At 37.9% G+C, this 14,458-nt stretch overlaps 1 protein-coding gene across 10 annotated transcripts in view; it reads right to left on the reverse strand.

Moving 5' to 3' along the window:
* Start1 (Steroidogenic acute regulatory protein-like) overlaps positions 1–14,458 on the reverse strand; it is a 36,576-nt gene that overhangs the window by 11,714 nt on the left and 10,404 nt on the right. For 2 of the 10 annotated variants that reach the window (XM_089733667.1, XM_089733646.1), the window contains exon 1: positions 5,006–5,189. Coding sequence is in view for 1 of the 10 variants with exons in the window: in XM_028177880.2 (XP_028033681.2) it covers positions 12,781–12,944; positions 13,396–13,534; positions 14,289–14,342 (357 nt within the window). In the remaining 9 variants the exon portion in view is untranslated. Of the gene's footprint in view, positions 1–307; positions 612–5,005; positions 5,190–12,780; positions 12,945–13,395; positions 13,535–14,288; positions 14,343–14,458 lie in introns of those variants that run through there. The other 8 variants (XM_028177880.2, XM_089733649.1, XM_089733627.1 and 5 more) reach the window with 8 other exon arrangements.

Below are 14,458 nucleotides of genomic sequence, written 5' to 3' on the forward strand. Positions count from 1 at the left end.
GCTGTTCATTACTCTCGGTAAAACTCGAGAACGGCTGGACCGATTTGGATAATTTTGGTCTTGAATTATTTTCGAAAGTCCAAAGAAGGTTTAAAAAGTAGATAAATATGAAAATGCTCGGAATTAAATAAAAATAACAATTTTGTTTTTCCTTTGATGTGTCCCCCGTCGGACGGATTCCTTTTGTTTATTTTATACAAAAGTTTAGGTCTTTTCTTTATCGATTGAGACACTACGAAGTCTGCCGGGTCAGCTAGTTATTAAATAAAAAATAAATAAAATAGAAATTATAAAAAAAAACACGCACATTCGATAATTTGAATACATAAAATACATATGTAGCTATGTATAATACATACACACCGTAACTATTCTTTATTCGACGCGAAATTATCAAATTAATTCACAAAATTCACAAAGGCCAACCAGAGTTGTTAGCCTTGTATCTAAATTCGTATTTTAATATCGCGTCTTTGTGCAATACAAAAGGCCATGCAATATTTTTTACACTACTTATTACAACACACGGAGCTATACATCGCTTTTGGGATCGATTTTTTTTAACGCGCACACAACCGCCTTATCCGGTGAACGGTTTCCAACTAAACAAAGATAAAACTTTAAATTGGAACATAGCTCTTATCAAACGATATCCTATGTACTCGAATGGAAATGATAATAAGAGACAAAATCAGATAGAGTACGAAACAAAGTCATTAGAGGTTGAAATAAGAAATGTTTCAACTGGTTTTTTTTTTATTTATTGCTTAGATTGCCGGACGAGCTCACAGTCCAACTGGCGTTAAGAGGGTTACTGGAGCCCATAGACATCTACAACGTAAATGCGTTAGTATGGCTCTGTATTATTATTACAGACTTTGCTAGATGTTTAACTCGCTGAGTTTCTCGTCGGATCTTCTCAGTGGGTCGCGATTCCGACCCGGTGGTAGATTCTACGAACCACTGCCACTTTTTTTTTTTTTTTTTGTCAGGAGGAAATCGCCGGGCTTCCGCCCTTCACTGGGGATGGAGGGCGGAGCATGTCGGAGTCGAACCGACTAAAACCTCCTGTCTCTCAACAAACAAACGTCCAAACCTCGCATGAGACAAAACTCATGAAAAGGCAAAGGGGGGAAAGTGAAGCGTTTAGTGCGGAGCACATCTCTCCCATCACCCTGAACCACTGCCCTAGCTAAGGCTGATGTTAGCAATTCTTTGAGATTGAACCCGTGAGCTCACCTACCGATCCGCGCGAAGTTGGAATAGACCCTTAGGTTACCACTAACGATTAGGAAAAAATAATAATAAATAAGATGTGACGCCCAGCTTCGCTCGCATGGTCAAGGCAAATTATCAGTGCTGTTTCACGGTGAGAATGAATTGTTTTTTTTTTCGAGGTTAAACCTTGCCAATGTCAATCTACTTATCTAATCCTATCATTTCAAAAAAAAAAAAAAACATCAATCAATTGCTACGTTTTGACTTAAAGGATGGACGAAGAGACACGCTTTCAAATTTGTAATATTGGAATATTGTAGACGCGTGTGACTGCTACCTTATTACCTAGTCATTTAATATCATATCCTAGTAAAACTTCGTGGCCTAAAGGATACGACGGCCGGTGCGTTCGTATTCAGTCACAGTCGTGTGCTGGAGTTCGAATCCCGCAGGCGGGTATCAATTTTTTTTTGACTTCCACGGTGAATGAATAACATCGTATAATAAAAATTCAAACCCACAAAATTATAATTAGCGTAATTATTGGTGGTTAGGACCTATTGTGAGTTCGCGCGGGTAGGTACCACCACCCTGCCTATTTTTGCCGTGAAGTAGTAATGCGTTTCGCTTTGAAGGGCGGGGTAGCCGTTTTAACTATACTGAGACCTTAGAAATCATATCTCAAGGTGGATGGTGGCATTTACGTTGTAGATGTATGGTTATGTAATGTCCAGGCTCCAGTAACCACTTAACACCAGGCGGGCTGTGAGCTCGTCCACCCATCGCTTAGATAAAAAACGGTAGAATAAAAAATAAATAAAGGAACGCATTACTCACATGGTTTAAAAAAAAATATTGGACACGAAAAAAAAGCGTTACGACTTATCTTGGAACCCGCCCCTGACTTGTCCATTGGTCGGACCTTCCCGGGGTGAGATCGCGAGCTCGGTAGTAGTATTGACCGCGGGAAACCCCCACTGTACCCGGGTTCTGACCCCGGGGGAAACCGGATTTCGGGTTAGCCAACGCAAGGGGTACTTGGGCCCAGTTTGCGCTAAAAATCTGCGGATCTCCAATATTGGGAGACCCACATACCCTCCCACTTATCATATCCTCTTGATTCTGGCTACCGGCTTCAAGGTCAGCGGGGTCGTAACATTGAAAAACTCACTACCAAACTAAATGACGATATGCAGCGTCAATAAAGAAGACCTATTGTCCATAATGTCGGACGACGATAATTAATAACATGTCGATGTAATGAACCAATATTGGCTCTATTTGTTTTATTGCTATTGTATTTGTTATAATGCATCACGCAATGCAAATATCTATAAGCATTATAAGCGTGATAAATGGACAAGTGTTCTTGTGTGTTTTAGAATCTATATATATATAAATAAAACCTATACATGAGTCGACTATTATCAAAGGCGGCAATCTGACTTTTGGACAATGATTGGTAAATCAGAAAAACGAATTATTGACTTTGTATTCCATTGGCAGTCACAAAACTCTTCGGAACGACATCTTAGATAAATAACAGGTTAACTATTAACCTTTATTTAATGCAGGTTTTGAACCGTATTCTTTGAAGGAGACGATTATATTCAAATAAATCTGTATTGACATATCAAGAATTTTTTTTTGTCCAAATGCACAGATTGCCACCTTTGATAATAGACGACTCACATATAAATAAAACCGAATGATCATTGTTCTATACTCTTCGTATACCTATATTGTGTTACTTATAATATTTTGTATTCAAGTTTAACAATATTAGCTATGTGTATGTGCATTACTATAATTCTCATGTTGTATTTGCTATTTTAGCTGTTCTACACACACTCATCACTTTTTATTATTATTCTCATTATCCTCTCGCAGGTCTGCTGGAAGAGATTTCTTAAAGAAATAAGCAGTGCCTTTGTACATAAATTTCCTATTACTCTGTACTATGTCTTCTTTTCTGGGTGTACATAAATAAAAAAGAAATAAATAAAATTGGAGTGTCTGTTTGTAATATTGAAATAAACGCTTTTTACTACACGCTTATGAACCACACACCAAAATATTTTTGTCTGTCTGTTTGTTCAGGCTAATCTCTGGAACGGCTGGACCGATTTTGACGGGACTTTCACTGATAGGTAGCTGATGATATAAGGAGTGACTTAGGCTACTTTTTTTAGGACTAGCACCGCCCCACGACCTGTCCCGCGGTACGACAATAACCACGGGTGACATCGTGGGACTCAGCTATCTATACATGTAAATAAAATTGGAGTGTCTGTTTGTAGTATTGAAATAGCCGCTTTTTACTACATGCATATGAATATATATACGGTACATACACCAAAATAATTTTTTTTACAATGTTTGTCTGTCTGTCTGTTTGTTCCGGCTTATCTCTGGAACGGCTGGACCGATTTTGACGGGACTTTCACTGATAGGTAGCTGATGATATAAGGAGTGACTTAGGCTACTTTTTTTAGATTAGCTCCGTCCCGCGGCGTCACCCGCGTTACGACAATAACCGCGGGGAACATCGCGTGACTCAGCTATCAATAATAAAATTTAATGTTTCCGAAGCAAAGTGAGGGCGGGTCGCTAGTTTATACATAAAACTTGACCTTTGGCGTTTGTGACTATTTGCATAATTTTTTTTATTGCTTATATGTATGGACGAGTTCACAGCCCACCTGGTGTTAAGTGGTGACTGGAGCCCATAGACATCTACAACGTAAATGTTTTTTTTAGCTTGAGATATGAGTTCATATTATATTTTTATATATATTTTTTTGTAATCAATTTCATTATTACACTTTGTTAGATAGAATATTTATTTCTGATCGCGTCGCCGTTATCAGCGCAATAGCTGTTCTCTTCCTAACCGTTGGTAGCTTAAGGAATTATCCCAACGCGAGGACTGGTAGGTGAGGTCACGATTTGAAAAATTATTTCACTGTTTTGAAGCTACACTATTCCCGAGTGACATAGGCTATAATATTTTTTGAAAAAAATCAGGGATCCTTACTAAAACTCCAATAATGTAACCCAAAGTGTAAAAAAATTACCTAAAATATTCTTTACATCGCGTGCCCTCCGAAAACTATTGATGATAGAATAAAATAATGTACTAAGACTTTGTAGAACACATTATTATTTTCAAAAAGCGTCGCGACAGCATATGTCTAACTATTATAGTTGTGCCGCAATAAGTGTTCTTTTATTTAAAATAATAAAACAACGTCAAATATCGTTGAAATTTTCGTTAAATACCCGAGCGGAGCCGGAGTGGGCCGCTAGTATGTATATAAGTATACTACAGCCCCATACTACCTGGAGCCACTACGGTCATCCACAGTGCGTTTCCAGAGATCTTTTTTGCCACGTACCATCCGGCTATGGAATGAGCTCCCCTCCACGGTGTTTCCCGAGCGCTATGACATGTCCTTCTTCAAACGAGGCTTGTGGAGAGTACTAAACGGTAGGCAGCGGCTTGGCTCTGCCCGTGGCATTGCTGACGTCCATGAGCGACGGTAACCACTCACCATCAGGTGGGCCGTATGCTCGTCTGCCTATAGGGCAATAAAAAAAAAAAACTTTTGACTTCGAACGCCACGTTATCGAATCAAAGAATCGATCGGGAATCGATTCCAGATCCCGCGGTACAATAATCAACACAACTATACCAACGATAATACTATTGTTTCTAAAACGCGTTTGATTAGCAACCGATTTATCGACATAGTCATTGTCAGATGCACATTCAACAAGTTCTTACGAGTTAAAAACCGGATCTCTGAGCGCACGGTCGCTCGGCGTAATTCCGGATTAAAAAAACACGTATTTCAAACAACATTATAAAAATTATCAACGAAAATACAACAGTGTAAAACTTCTTAACGACCAAATAATGCACGTATTGGTTTTGTTTTTACCCGTCCGAAGTTCGAGTCGCGACTGATTTAAAAGCGACGTGTCGTGAAATTATATAGATGTCGAACCGGACGTACAGTTAAGAACAAAAAGTTTAGCTTTTTCTATATATTTAAATAAAATTAGAGTGTCTGTTTGTAGTATTGAAATAACCGCTTTTTACTACATGCATATGAGAATATGTATACGGTACATACACCAAAATAACATTTTTGTCTGTCTGTCTGTTTGTTTCATCTAATCTCTGGAACGGCTGAACCGATTTTGATGAGACTTTCACTGATGGGTAGCTGATAATATAAGGAGTAACTTAGGCTACTTTTTTTTAGACTAGCTTCTAGAAATTTCTAGATAATTAATTGAAATTATAAGTTTGGACATTATTATGGTTCTATTGTCTAAGACTTATAAACTTCTATATTCACAGATTTCCAGGACATTGGTAGGACATCTTGTGAGTCCGCGCGGCTAGGTACCGCCACCCTGCCTATTTCTGCCGTGAAGCAGTAATGCGTTTCGGTTTGAAGGGCGGGGCAGCCGTTGTAACTATACTTGAGACCTTAGAACTTATATCTCAAGGTGGGTGGCGCATTTACGTTGTAGATGTCTATGGGCTCCAGTAACCACTTAACACCAAGTGGGCTGTGAGCTCGTCCACCTATCTAAGCAATAAAAAATAAAAAAAAGATTCGATCTATAGACGAAACGCGCTATAAGGATTAAAAATTAAAAATTAATAAAAATTCAACGTCCAATTTTAATGTGTGCCACTGTAAATAATTATGCTTTCAATTACGTATTATCAACGTAAGATCTGACGCGCGCGTGCCAAGTCGATTCATGTGTAGGTACCGCAGACTAGACGCGACGCGCGTCTTCGCTCCATTTTATTTTTAATTTTTTTATTGCCTTATAGGTAGACGAGCATACGGCCCACCTGATGGTGAGTGGTTACCGTCGCTCCTGGACGTTAGCAAGCCCAGGGGCAGAGCTAAGCCGCTGCCTACCGTTTAATAATCTCCACAAGCCTCGTTTGAAGAAGGACATGTCATAGCGCTCGGAAAACATAAGATTTCTATTCAGGGTTATAAATTAAAACTTTTTCTACTAAATATTTCAAACAATTTCTGCCTTACATTGAAGCATTGTACCATGGTTGACTGGGTGACTAACAAAAATAATAATATATTATAATTTTAAAATGTATCGAATTTCTTCATTAGATTCACTCATCTTGACAGTACGAAAAATAAATAAAAATCACACATTTTCCTAATTTGAATTTGGGGAATTATCTTCTTTAAGATTTAAACTTTTTCATGATACCAAAACCAGACAGATACAAATAGTATAGCCAAAGAGATTTTATTACAAGTTCATACATGACATATTATAATGCGAAAAGACTTTTTCCCCAACCTATTACGACCACCACTGTATGTATTTATTCAATAGTATAGCTGTTCACTCATCTTTCGAGTCGCAATTCGTGGCTCTTTTTATTTATTACAAGATATGTTGACGATCTCACGGGTCATATATTATTTATATTGACTCATAATTACTTCCATTATTACTCTATAGTTAATCAATCCGTCAATTGCTTCAGTAATTATTAGTCAATAGTTAATCACTACATCAATTATTTAAGTAATTATTAGTCAAGAGTTAATCAATCCGTCAATTACTTCAATAGTTATTAGTCAATAGTTAACCAATCCGTCAATTACTGCAGTAATTATTAATCAATCCGTCAATTACTTCAGTGATTATTAGTCAATTGTAATTAATTCAATTAGTTAATTTCAATTAGTCAAATTACTGAAGAATAATACAATAAGATAAATATAAGATGCGAATATATCGATGTCGTCATAGTGAATTAAACAAATTATTATGGATAACTCAAAATACCGGTCGCGTCTTGACAGGATTGAAATGAGACAAGTTTTTTTTTTTAAATAACAAGTATTTCTATAATTAGACTGATATACATTTAAATATAATATGCATACTTACATACCGAGATATCATTACAAAAACTAAAGCTTTTTTGCGGGAATAGTACCCGTGCGAGAGAGAAAGGGAGAGAGAGAGAGAGAGAGGGGGAGCGGGTATGTAGTTACTGCCAATTAACATAAAATGTTAGCCATTAAATAATTCATATTTCGCATTTCTTTTTAAGACGAAGATTCAATAAGTAGAACCCCTTGGGAAAGGGGTGATCCTCTTGACATTCGAGATATCGAAATGCGACTGTATAGATATGTATATATATCAACCCTTTGCAGTCCTAAGACTAATGTAAGACTCTAACCATATTTCCAATAAGTGTGGACACGTTTTTTTTAATTGCATACATGGTTGGACGAGCTCACAGCCCACCTGATGTCGATGGGTTACCGGAGCCCATAGACATCTACAACGTAAATGTCGCCACCCACCTTGAGATATGAATTCTAAGGTCTCAGTATAGTTACAACGGCTGCCCCAGCCTTCAAACCGAAACGCATTACTGCTTCGCGGCAGAAATAGGCGGGGCGGTGGTACCTACCCGTGTGGACTCAGAAGAGATCACCTTGGAAGTCAAAGGGACGAATGAGTTATTGGAAAACAAGGAAGCGGTTGGTGGAGATCTATACCGTGCGGTGCATGTCACCTATGACTGAGCACTATGGAGCAAAGTCACATATGGTAGCGAACCTCAGTAGTGAGGGAGGGAACGCGTTGCGCCGTCGTGGTCGGATTAAAAATTTGACGTCACTATCCAAAACTGTCTCTTCCCGAGAAACAAATTTCAAATAATAATTAATTAATTAATTTAAAAAAAACGCGTATTAATTAAGCCCATGTACAGTGGAAGACAATAAAATCGATCGGTCGTGCAATTGATTACGTCAATTGAGGCTAATACGACGAATTCGTTGTAATTAGACGATGGACTATGAAATTGGACGACGTTATGCAGATAAGAACAATCCATGTCGCATTTATTAATAATAATAATTACATTTATTTACTCCACAACACAAATAACTTTTCAATTAATGTGACATAAATTTCTAATTCTATATAAACAATATTACAGTATTATTAATTATACTGACAGTGGAGATAAAAAGGCCGCGGCTCAGCTTTGCGATAGCTGAAACTATCGCTGCTATTCTGCCGCTGCCTGTAATAATAATTTGCCATGCTAGCAATTCTTGTAGCACTCTTTATTTATTTATTTATTAAGTTGCACCAACAAAGTGATCATCAATACAAAACATTGACAAATTGACAAAAGCTCATGGCGGATGTCACCTCAATTATAGGTGCAATCGACAGTGCATTGACAAAAAAATATCAATATATGAATACGTGAAGCAAAAACTTTGTATCCCTTTTTACGGAAATTGCGCGAACGGAGGAGTATGAAATTTTCTACACTTGTACAGAATATTCCAATACAATTCCAATTAATTATAGTCGAATTTCGACTATTGCGGAACCTCTAGTATATATAATTATATATAACTAAGATTTGATTACATTTGATTGATTGCTTAATCTATACTAATAATAATATAAAGAGGAAAGATTTGTTTGTTTGTTTGTATTGAACAGGCTCCGAAACTAATGAACCGATTTGAAAAATTATTTCACTGTTTGGAAGCTACACTATTCCCGAGTGACATAGGCTATAATCTTTTTTGAAAAAATTAGGGATCCTTACTAAAACTCCAATAATGTAACCTAAGGTGTAAAAAAATGACCGAAAATATTCATTACATCGCGTACCCTGCGAAAACTATTGATGATAGAATAAAATAATGTACTACGACTTTGTAGAACGCATTATTGATTACAAAAAGTGTCGGGACAGCATATGTCTAACTATTGTAGTTATGCCGCAATAAGTGTTATTTTATTTAAAAAAATAAAACAACGTCAAATATCGTTGAAATTTTTGTTAAAGACCCGAGCGGAGCCGGAGCGGGCCGCTAGTCTTATAATAATTTTGAATGGATTGTTTTAACGAGTTAACCTACAAAGGTCACTATAGCAGCCGGATCCATTACTTCAGCTCATATATAGCTAGCAGCGAACACACAAGAATCTCGGCTCTCAACGATATCGCCTAAGCTACCAAAGGAACTATCCCACGACGAATTCAATCGAAGACAATCATCGTGGCCTAAAGGATAAGACGTCCGGTGCATTCGTGTTGAGCGATGCACCTGTGTTCAAATCCCGCAGCCGGGTACCAATTTTTCTAATGAAATACGTACTCAACAAATGTTCACGATTGACTTCCACGGTGAAGGAATGAAATCGTGTAATAAAAATCAAACTCGTAAAATTATAATTTGCGTAATTACTGGCGGTAGGACCTCTTGTGAGCGCGCAATGGTAGGTATAGTAATCGGCAAACTTCTTGAGCAAATGACCTTGACTGCGCAGAACCGAATTTTAGATCACTTTGGTGGTGAGGGTGAGGCGCGACGGTAGGGGAAATCGTATCGAGCGCGTTATTGGTAGATCAGTCGAACCTTGCGTCCCGCACCGCGCCCTCATTCCGCTTGCTCCCAAAAGTACGCTTGCGTACAGTGGAAAGTCTATCGTTATTAATCATTAAGTTATTTGTTATAATTGCTTGTGGACTTTGTTGCCATTGCTATTTGTTGAGTGTTTGTTGATTTTTTATAAAACATACACTATGCCGTGACAAACTGGTGTAGTACTTAAAAGAAAGGGTAGAAAATTTGTGTACGACGTATATTGCTTCTTTATAAAACAGGGGAAGAATGATATGGAAAAATTAAAACAGACTTCGGAAGCAACAAAAACATCAGTGAGTACTGTTAGGTGCATTATTAACGAAGCTAAAGGCTCTGGCTTGCTCGCCGTGTTTCGGACTCCGGGTAAGAAAAGATCAGGGAAGAAGAAAGTTACCGGAATGGATAGTTTCGTTCAATCTGTAATAAAAAGATGTAATCATAATAACTACATAACAAGCAGCGAAACTCCGTACCGTAGAAAGGCTTCGAAAAATTTAAAGAAGATATAAATTTTAATGGCTCGGAATGAAGCTTACGACGGATTATGAAAGAGCTAGGCTTCAAATGGAAAAAAAGAACAGAAAATAATCGGAAGCTGGTAAATGAAAAAAGTAACATTCGATTACTACGAATCGAATATCTTCAAAAAATAATTAATTATAGACAAAAAAGAAGACCGAATCGACCGAGTTGTAAACTACGCCGATGAGCCCTATGTCGACTCATCACGATGATAGCGACTCGCGTGATGAAAACAGTGATGATGATGATGGTCAAGATTATGATAACGAAAAAATAATTACAAATACCAGCTTCGCTTCAACTGAACCAAAACCTGGCAACAGCTCTAGTTTTGACTTAATAGAAGGAATATCTATTTTACCCCAAGATTAAATTATTACAATTATTAACCTATATGTTTTGTTGATGTTCTAATAAATATATAAATAAATACATATGTTGATTTTAATAATTTAATAGCATTATGACGCAGAGTAAGTAATGTTTTTGCACGTGAGCGTACCATGCGCAAACTTACCCCCACTACGTCAACAAATGCTCAAGAAGTTTGCCGGTTATTATACCACCACCCTGTCTATTACTGCCGTGAAGCAGTAATGCGTTTCGGTTTGAAGGGCGGGGCAGCCGTTATAACTGTAATGAGACCTTAGAACTTATATCTCAAGATGAGTGGCGGCATTTACGTTGTAGATGTCTTTGAGCTCCAGTAACCACTTAACACCAGGTGGACTGCGAGCTCGTCCGCCCATCTAAGTAATCATTAAAAAAAGCATAATCGCATTTCATATAACACAAACCATATATCAAACGCGGCCATCTTGTTAATTTATTTATAAAAAAAGTATAAAATTAATTATGAGGTTCCGCATTCGTTGGCTTTCGGAGAACTTAAAGGCCACAGATGAGTCACAAGTTTTTAGTATCTAGCCGCCAAAGTCTATACATACTTCATATCTTATGAGGTCCTGGATTTTTTGGCGGGAACGCGAGGAGTGAAGTTGTGTGATTTGTTTTATTTTGTCTATTTAGTGTTTCTTCAGGTTTAAATGTGTAATAACGGTGGTTTATTAACTGTTTAATATCTGTGAAAGTGCACAAATGTGGGAAAATGAAACAAAGCCTCTGGACGTAACTTCTCGGGATCCTCCAAAAAGTGTACTAAAAAAAATCTCAGTAAATGACCACCATTTTACTGAGATTATATTTCATCCAATATCATCTCATTTCATTTAATTTCATCCCAGTTGGTTAATGTCTCAAATTAATCATCTTCATTTCATTTCACTCCATATTATCATTTTTCATAAAAATAAGAATATAAATTAAAATAAGACACGACTTAAGAGTCTTAGTTACCAGGTCACTAAAAAAATGATGCGCTCCTTATGACCGTATGATTGATGATGGCTATTTATTTATTATATACTGTTTATATGTATTTTCCTCCTACCGACATCGAAAGTTCGGTTTTCCTCCCTGGGTACTGACAAGTTCGCATGCGCGTTAGTGTCTACGTCTGCTCTCACGCACCTAAAATTCTCCGCCATTGTTGTGCTCGGGTAATTTGCAATATTGTGTTTAGTGTAAAAGTGAAATAAACAAAAGGCAATAAAATTTAATAGTGAAGTATTAAACGAAGATGAGTTCATCAGACAGTTGTTATTCAATTAGTAGTAGTTTATTTAAAAATTAAAAAACAGTTAAATTGTTTTTTTTTTATGAGTACGGAGGTCTCCACGCCCCTACCCCCGGCCAGGGTTTCGCCCCTGGACCCCGGCTCGGTACTACACGAACTTTCGGCCTGGTAGGAGAAAAAATAGTATGTGCACAAAAGGAGCGGGAAGCACCCTTGGTGCACAATATACTATTGTTTTAAACGTCTATTATTTTGCATTTATTTGTATCTACTTATTACTTACGATATTTTTATTATGTCAAAGAGTAAGCTTCGCTTTCGTGGCGATAAATCCATTCATTGTACTTTAGTTTTAGGTTTTTTTTTTCTCATTTAGGTTTCAGTGCGTTATTCTTATTTGGGTGTATCTAAATGCAATAAACTTTTTTATCGCATTGTATTGTATAATATCGTATCGTAAACCTTCACATCGGATCGGTCAGTATAAAATCGTATCGTATCATTTAAAATCGTATCGTATAGCATCATATACAGTTATTCCCGATCCTGCGGACATAATGGAAAGCAGTCGACGTCGCCCCAAACACGTCATTTCGGATCCTCCCGATCCACTAACGGTGCTTTTAGGTACCTCAAGCACCGGTCATCGTTCTCGTCGAACCCGTCGCTTGCGACGAAGGGCTCGATAAGTAAATTAACCCTCAGACACAGCCCACTGAGTTTCTGGTTAGATCTTCTCAGTGGGTCGCGTTTCCGATCCGGTGGTAGATTCTGCGAAGCACGGCTCTTGCTAGGGTTCGTGTTAGCAACGTCGTCAGGTTTGAGCCCCGTGAGCTCACTTACTAGTTAAGGCGACGCTGATATAGCCTCGCAAGGCTATCAGCTTAGGTAGGAAAAAAAATCATATACGTAACTCACCTGCTCCTGCGTCAGTATGACCTGCTCCCCGAACCTGCGCGGCCGTGGACTCGACTCCGGCGTGTCGACCGGGGAGAACCATTTAACCGTGGACTCCGCGTACGTCGAATTCACACCGGGCTGAGGGTCCAGTAGCGGCGTGCGCTCGGAGACGCTGTGCTGAGCTGACGAAACAGGCGTTAGTGTGGAAAGGCTGACAGACTAGGCTTGTTGAAAAGATATCGATACATCGAAATATCGATATTATTTTTTCAATGTATCGATATTTTTGAGCGATATTTTATACTTCGATACATCGATGTATCGATATAAAATTCCAACTAACGAAAAGGTATGAAAATCGTATTTTTTTTCAAACCAACAAACATTTATATGTTCCCGGGAAATTTTTTTTTTAAGAAACTTCATGAAATTTGATGAAACTTCCTGGAATTTTATGAAATTATAGTATTGAAATTCTATAAAATTTCATAAAATGTCATTAAAAATGATGTCTATCGATTAGCACGAATATTCTCTGTCAAATCATACCGATATATCGATACTTTATTGCATTTCGGAGATCCCTATGACAGACCCTTGGTTATTCAAAAGGCACACACGAATCCATCTCACCTAAGGAATCTAGTATCTCCTTGCAGTGTAGCTCCTGCGGTAAGACCCTGAAGTCCAAGAACCAGGCCTCTCCCCATGACAAGGTAAACGAAGTCAGTATAAGGAACACTTGATACACGGGCTGTGACGCATCGGACCACTGTCAGAGATGAAAAATAAGGGTTGTCATAAGCTAAATCAAGCTTGTCCGATCAGTGACTGGAGGGCTCTTAAAAGCTTAGATGGTAGGTCGTCTTTAAGCTCGCACGGGTATGTACCTTTTTCTACCGTGAAGCAGTAATGTATCGCAGTTTGAAAGGCGGAGCAGCTGTTTTATTGTAAAAAATGAGACTTAAAACTCATGTTTCTAGTTGGCTGGCGGCATTTACGATGTCAATGTCTAAGGGCTGCGGTGATCACTTAAAATCAAGTGAGCCGTGTACTCGTCCACCCATCTTAGACATAAAAAGATATTGTTACCATCCCCACCTAGATGACCGTGTTCTCGCTAGTGACATCGTTCTCGCGGTTTTGTTTAGAGATTCTTTCCAATTATTTCTTAATTCTTTAATCTAGTATCAACAATCTATGAATTAATAGAGCTCGAAGGTTCATTATTATGCACAGAGCCTCTGTCGGTGTCTCGTTAAACGTGTCCGAAACATTTCGAATTTGTACAGTGACGTCATTGTTTAGTATGTATCGACAACCGATTTAATCTGGTCTTCAAACTTGTGACGTCAACGGGTTACTAGAGGCAGTTTCGCTGAGCGATTCCACAACCGACTGCCTTCGATTACAAAAAAAAAAGCCATATCTAAATACAATTAAACGTGATTAACTGTATCTAGAAATGTAAGACTGATTTCAACTGACCGTAATGTAACAATATTAATAAAACGTCTCGTACTTACAACGAATACGAACACTTTCGCTATTAAAAAGGCGCAAGTGCCGCTTGTCGAGAGCTGGAATAAAAACAGATCGCAAAACTTTAATATTACATACATAATTAAAAAAAAATTTGTCTATCATCAAATTGAAAATCAGGGCAAAAAACGAAAAAAAAACTTTTAAAACCTCT

This window comes from Bombyx mandarina, chromosome 02 (assembly GCF_030267445.1).
Source record: "Bombyx mandarina strain Sakado chromosome 02, ASM3026744v2".
In the NCBI taxonomy this organism is placed as follows: Eukaryota; Metazoa; Arthropoda; class Insecta; order Lepidoptera; family Bombycidae; genus Bombyx; species Bombyx mandarina.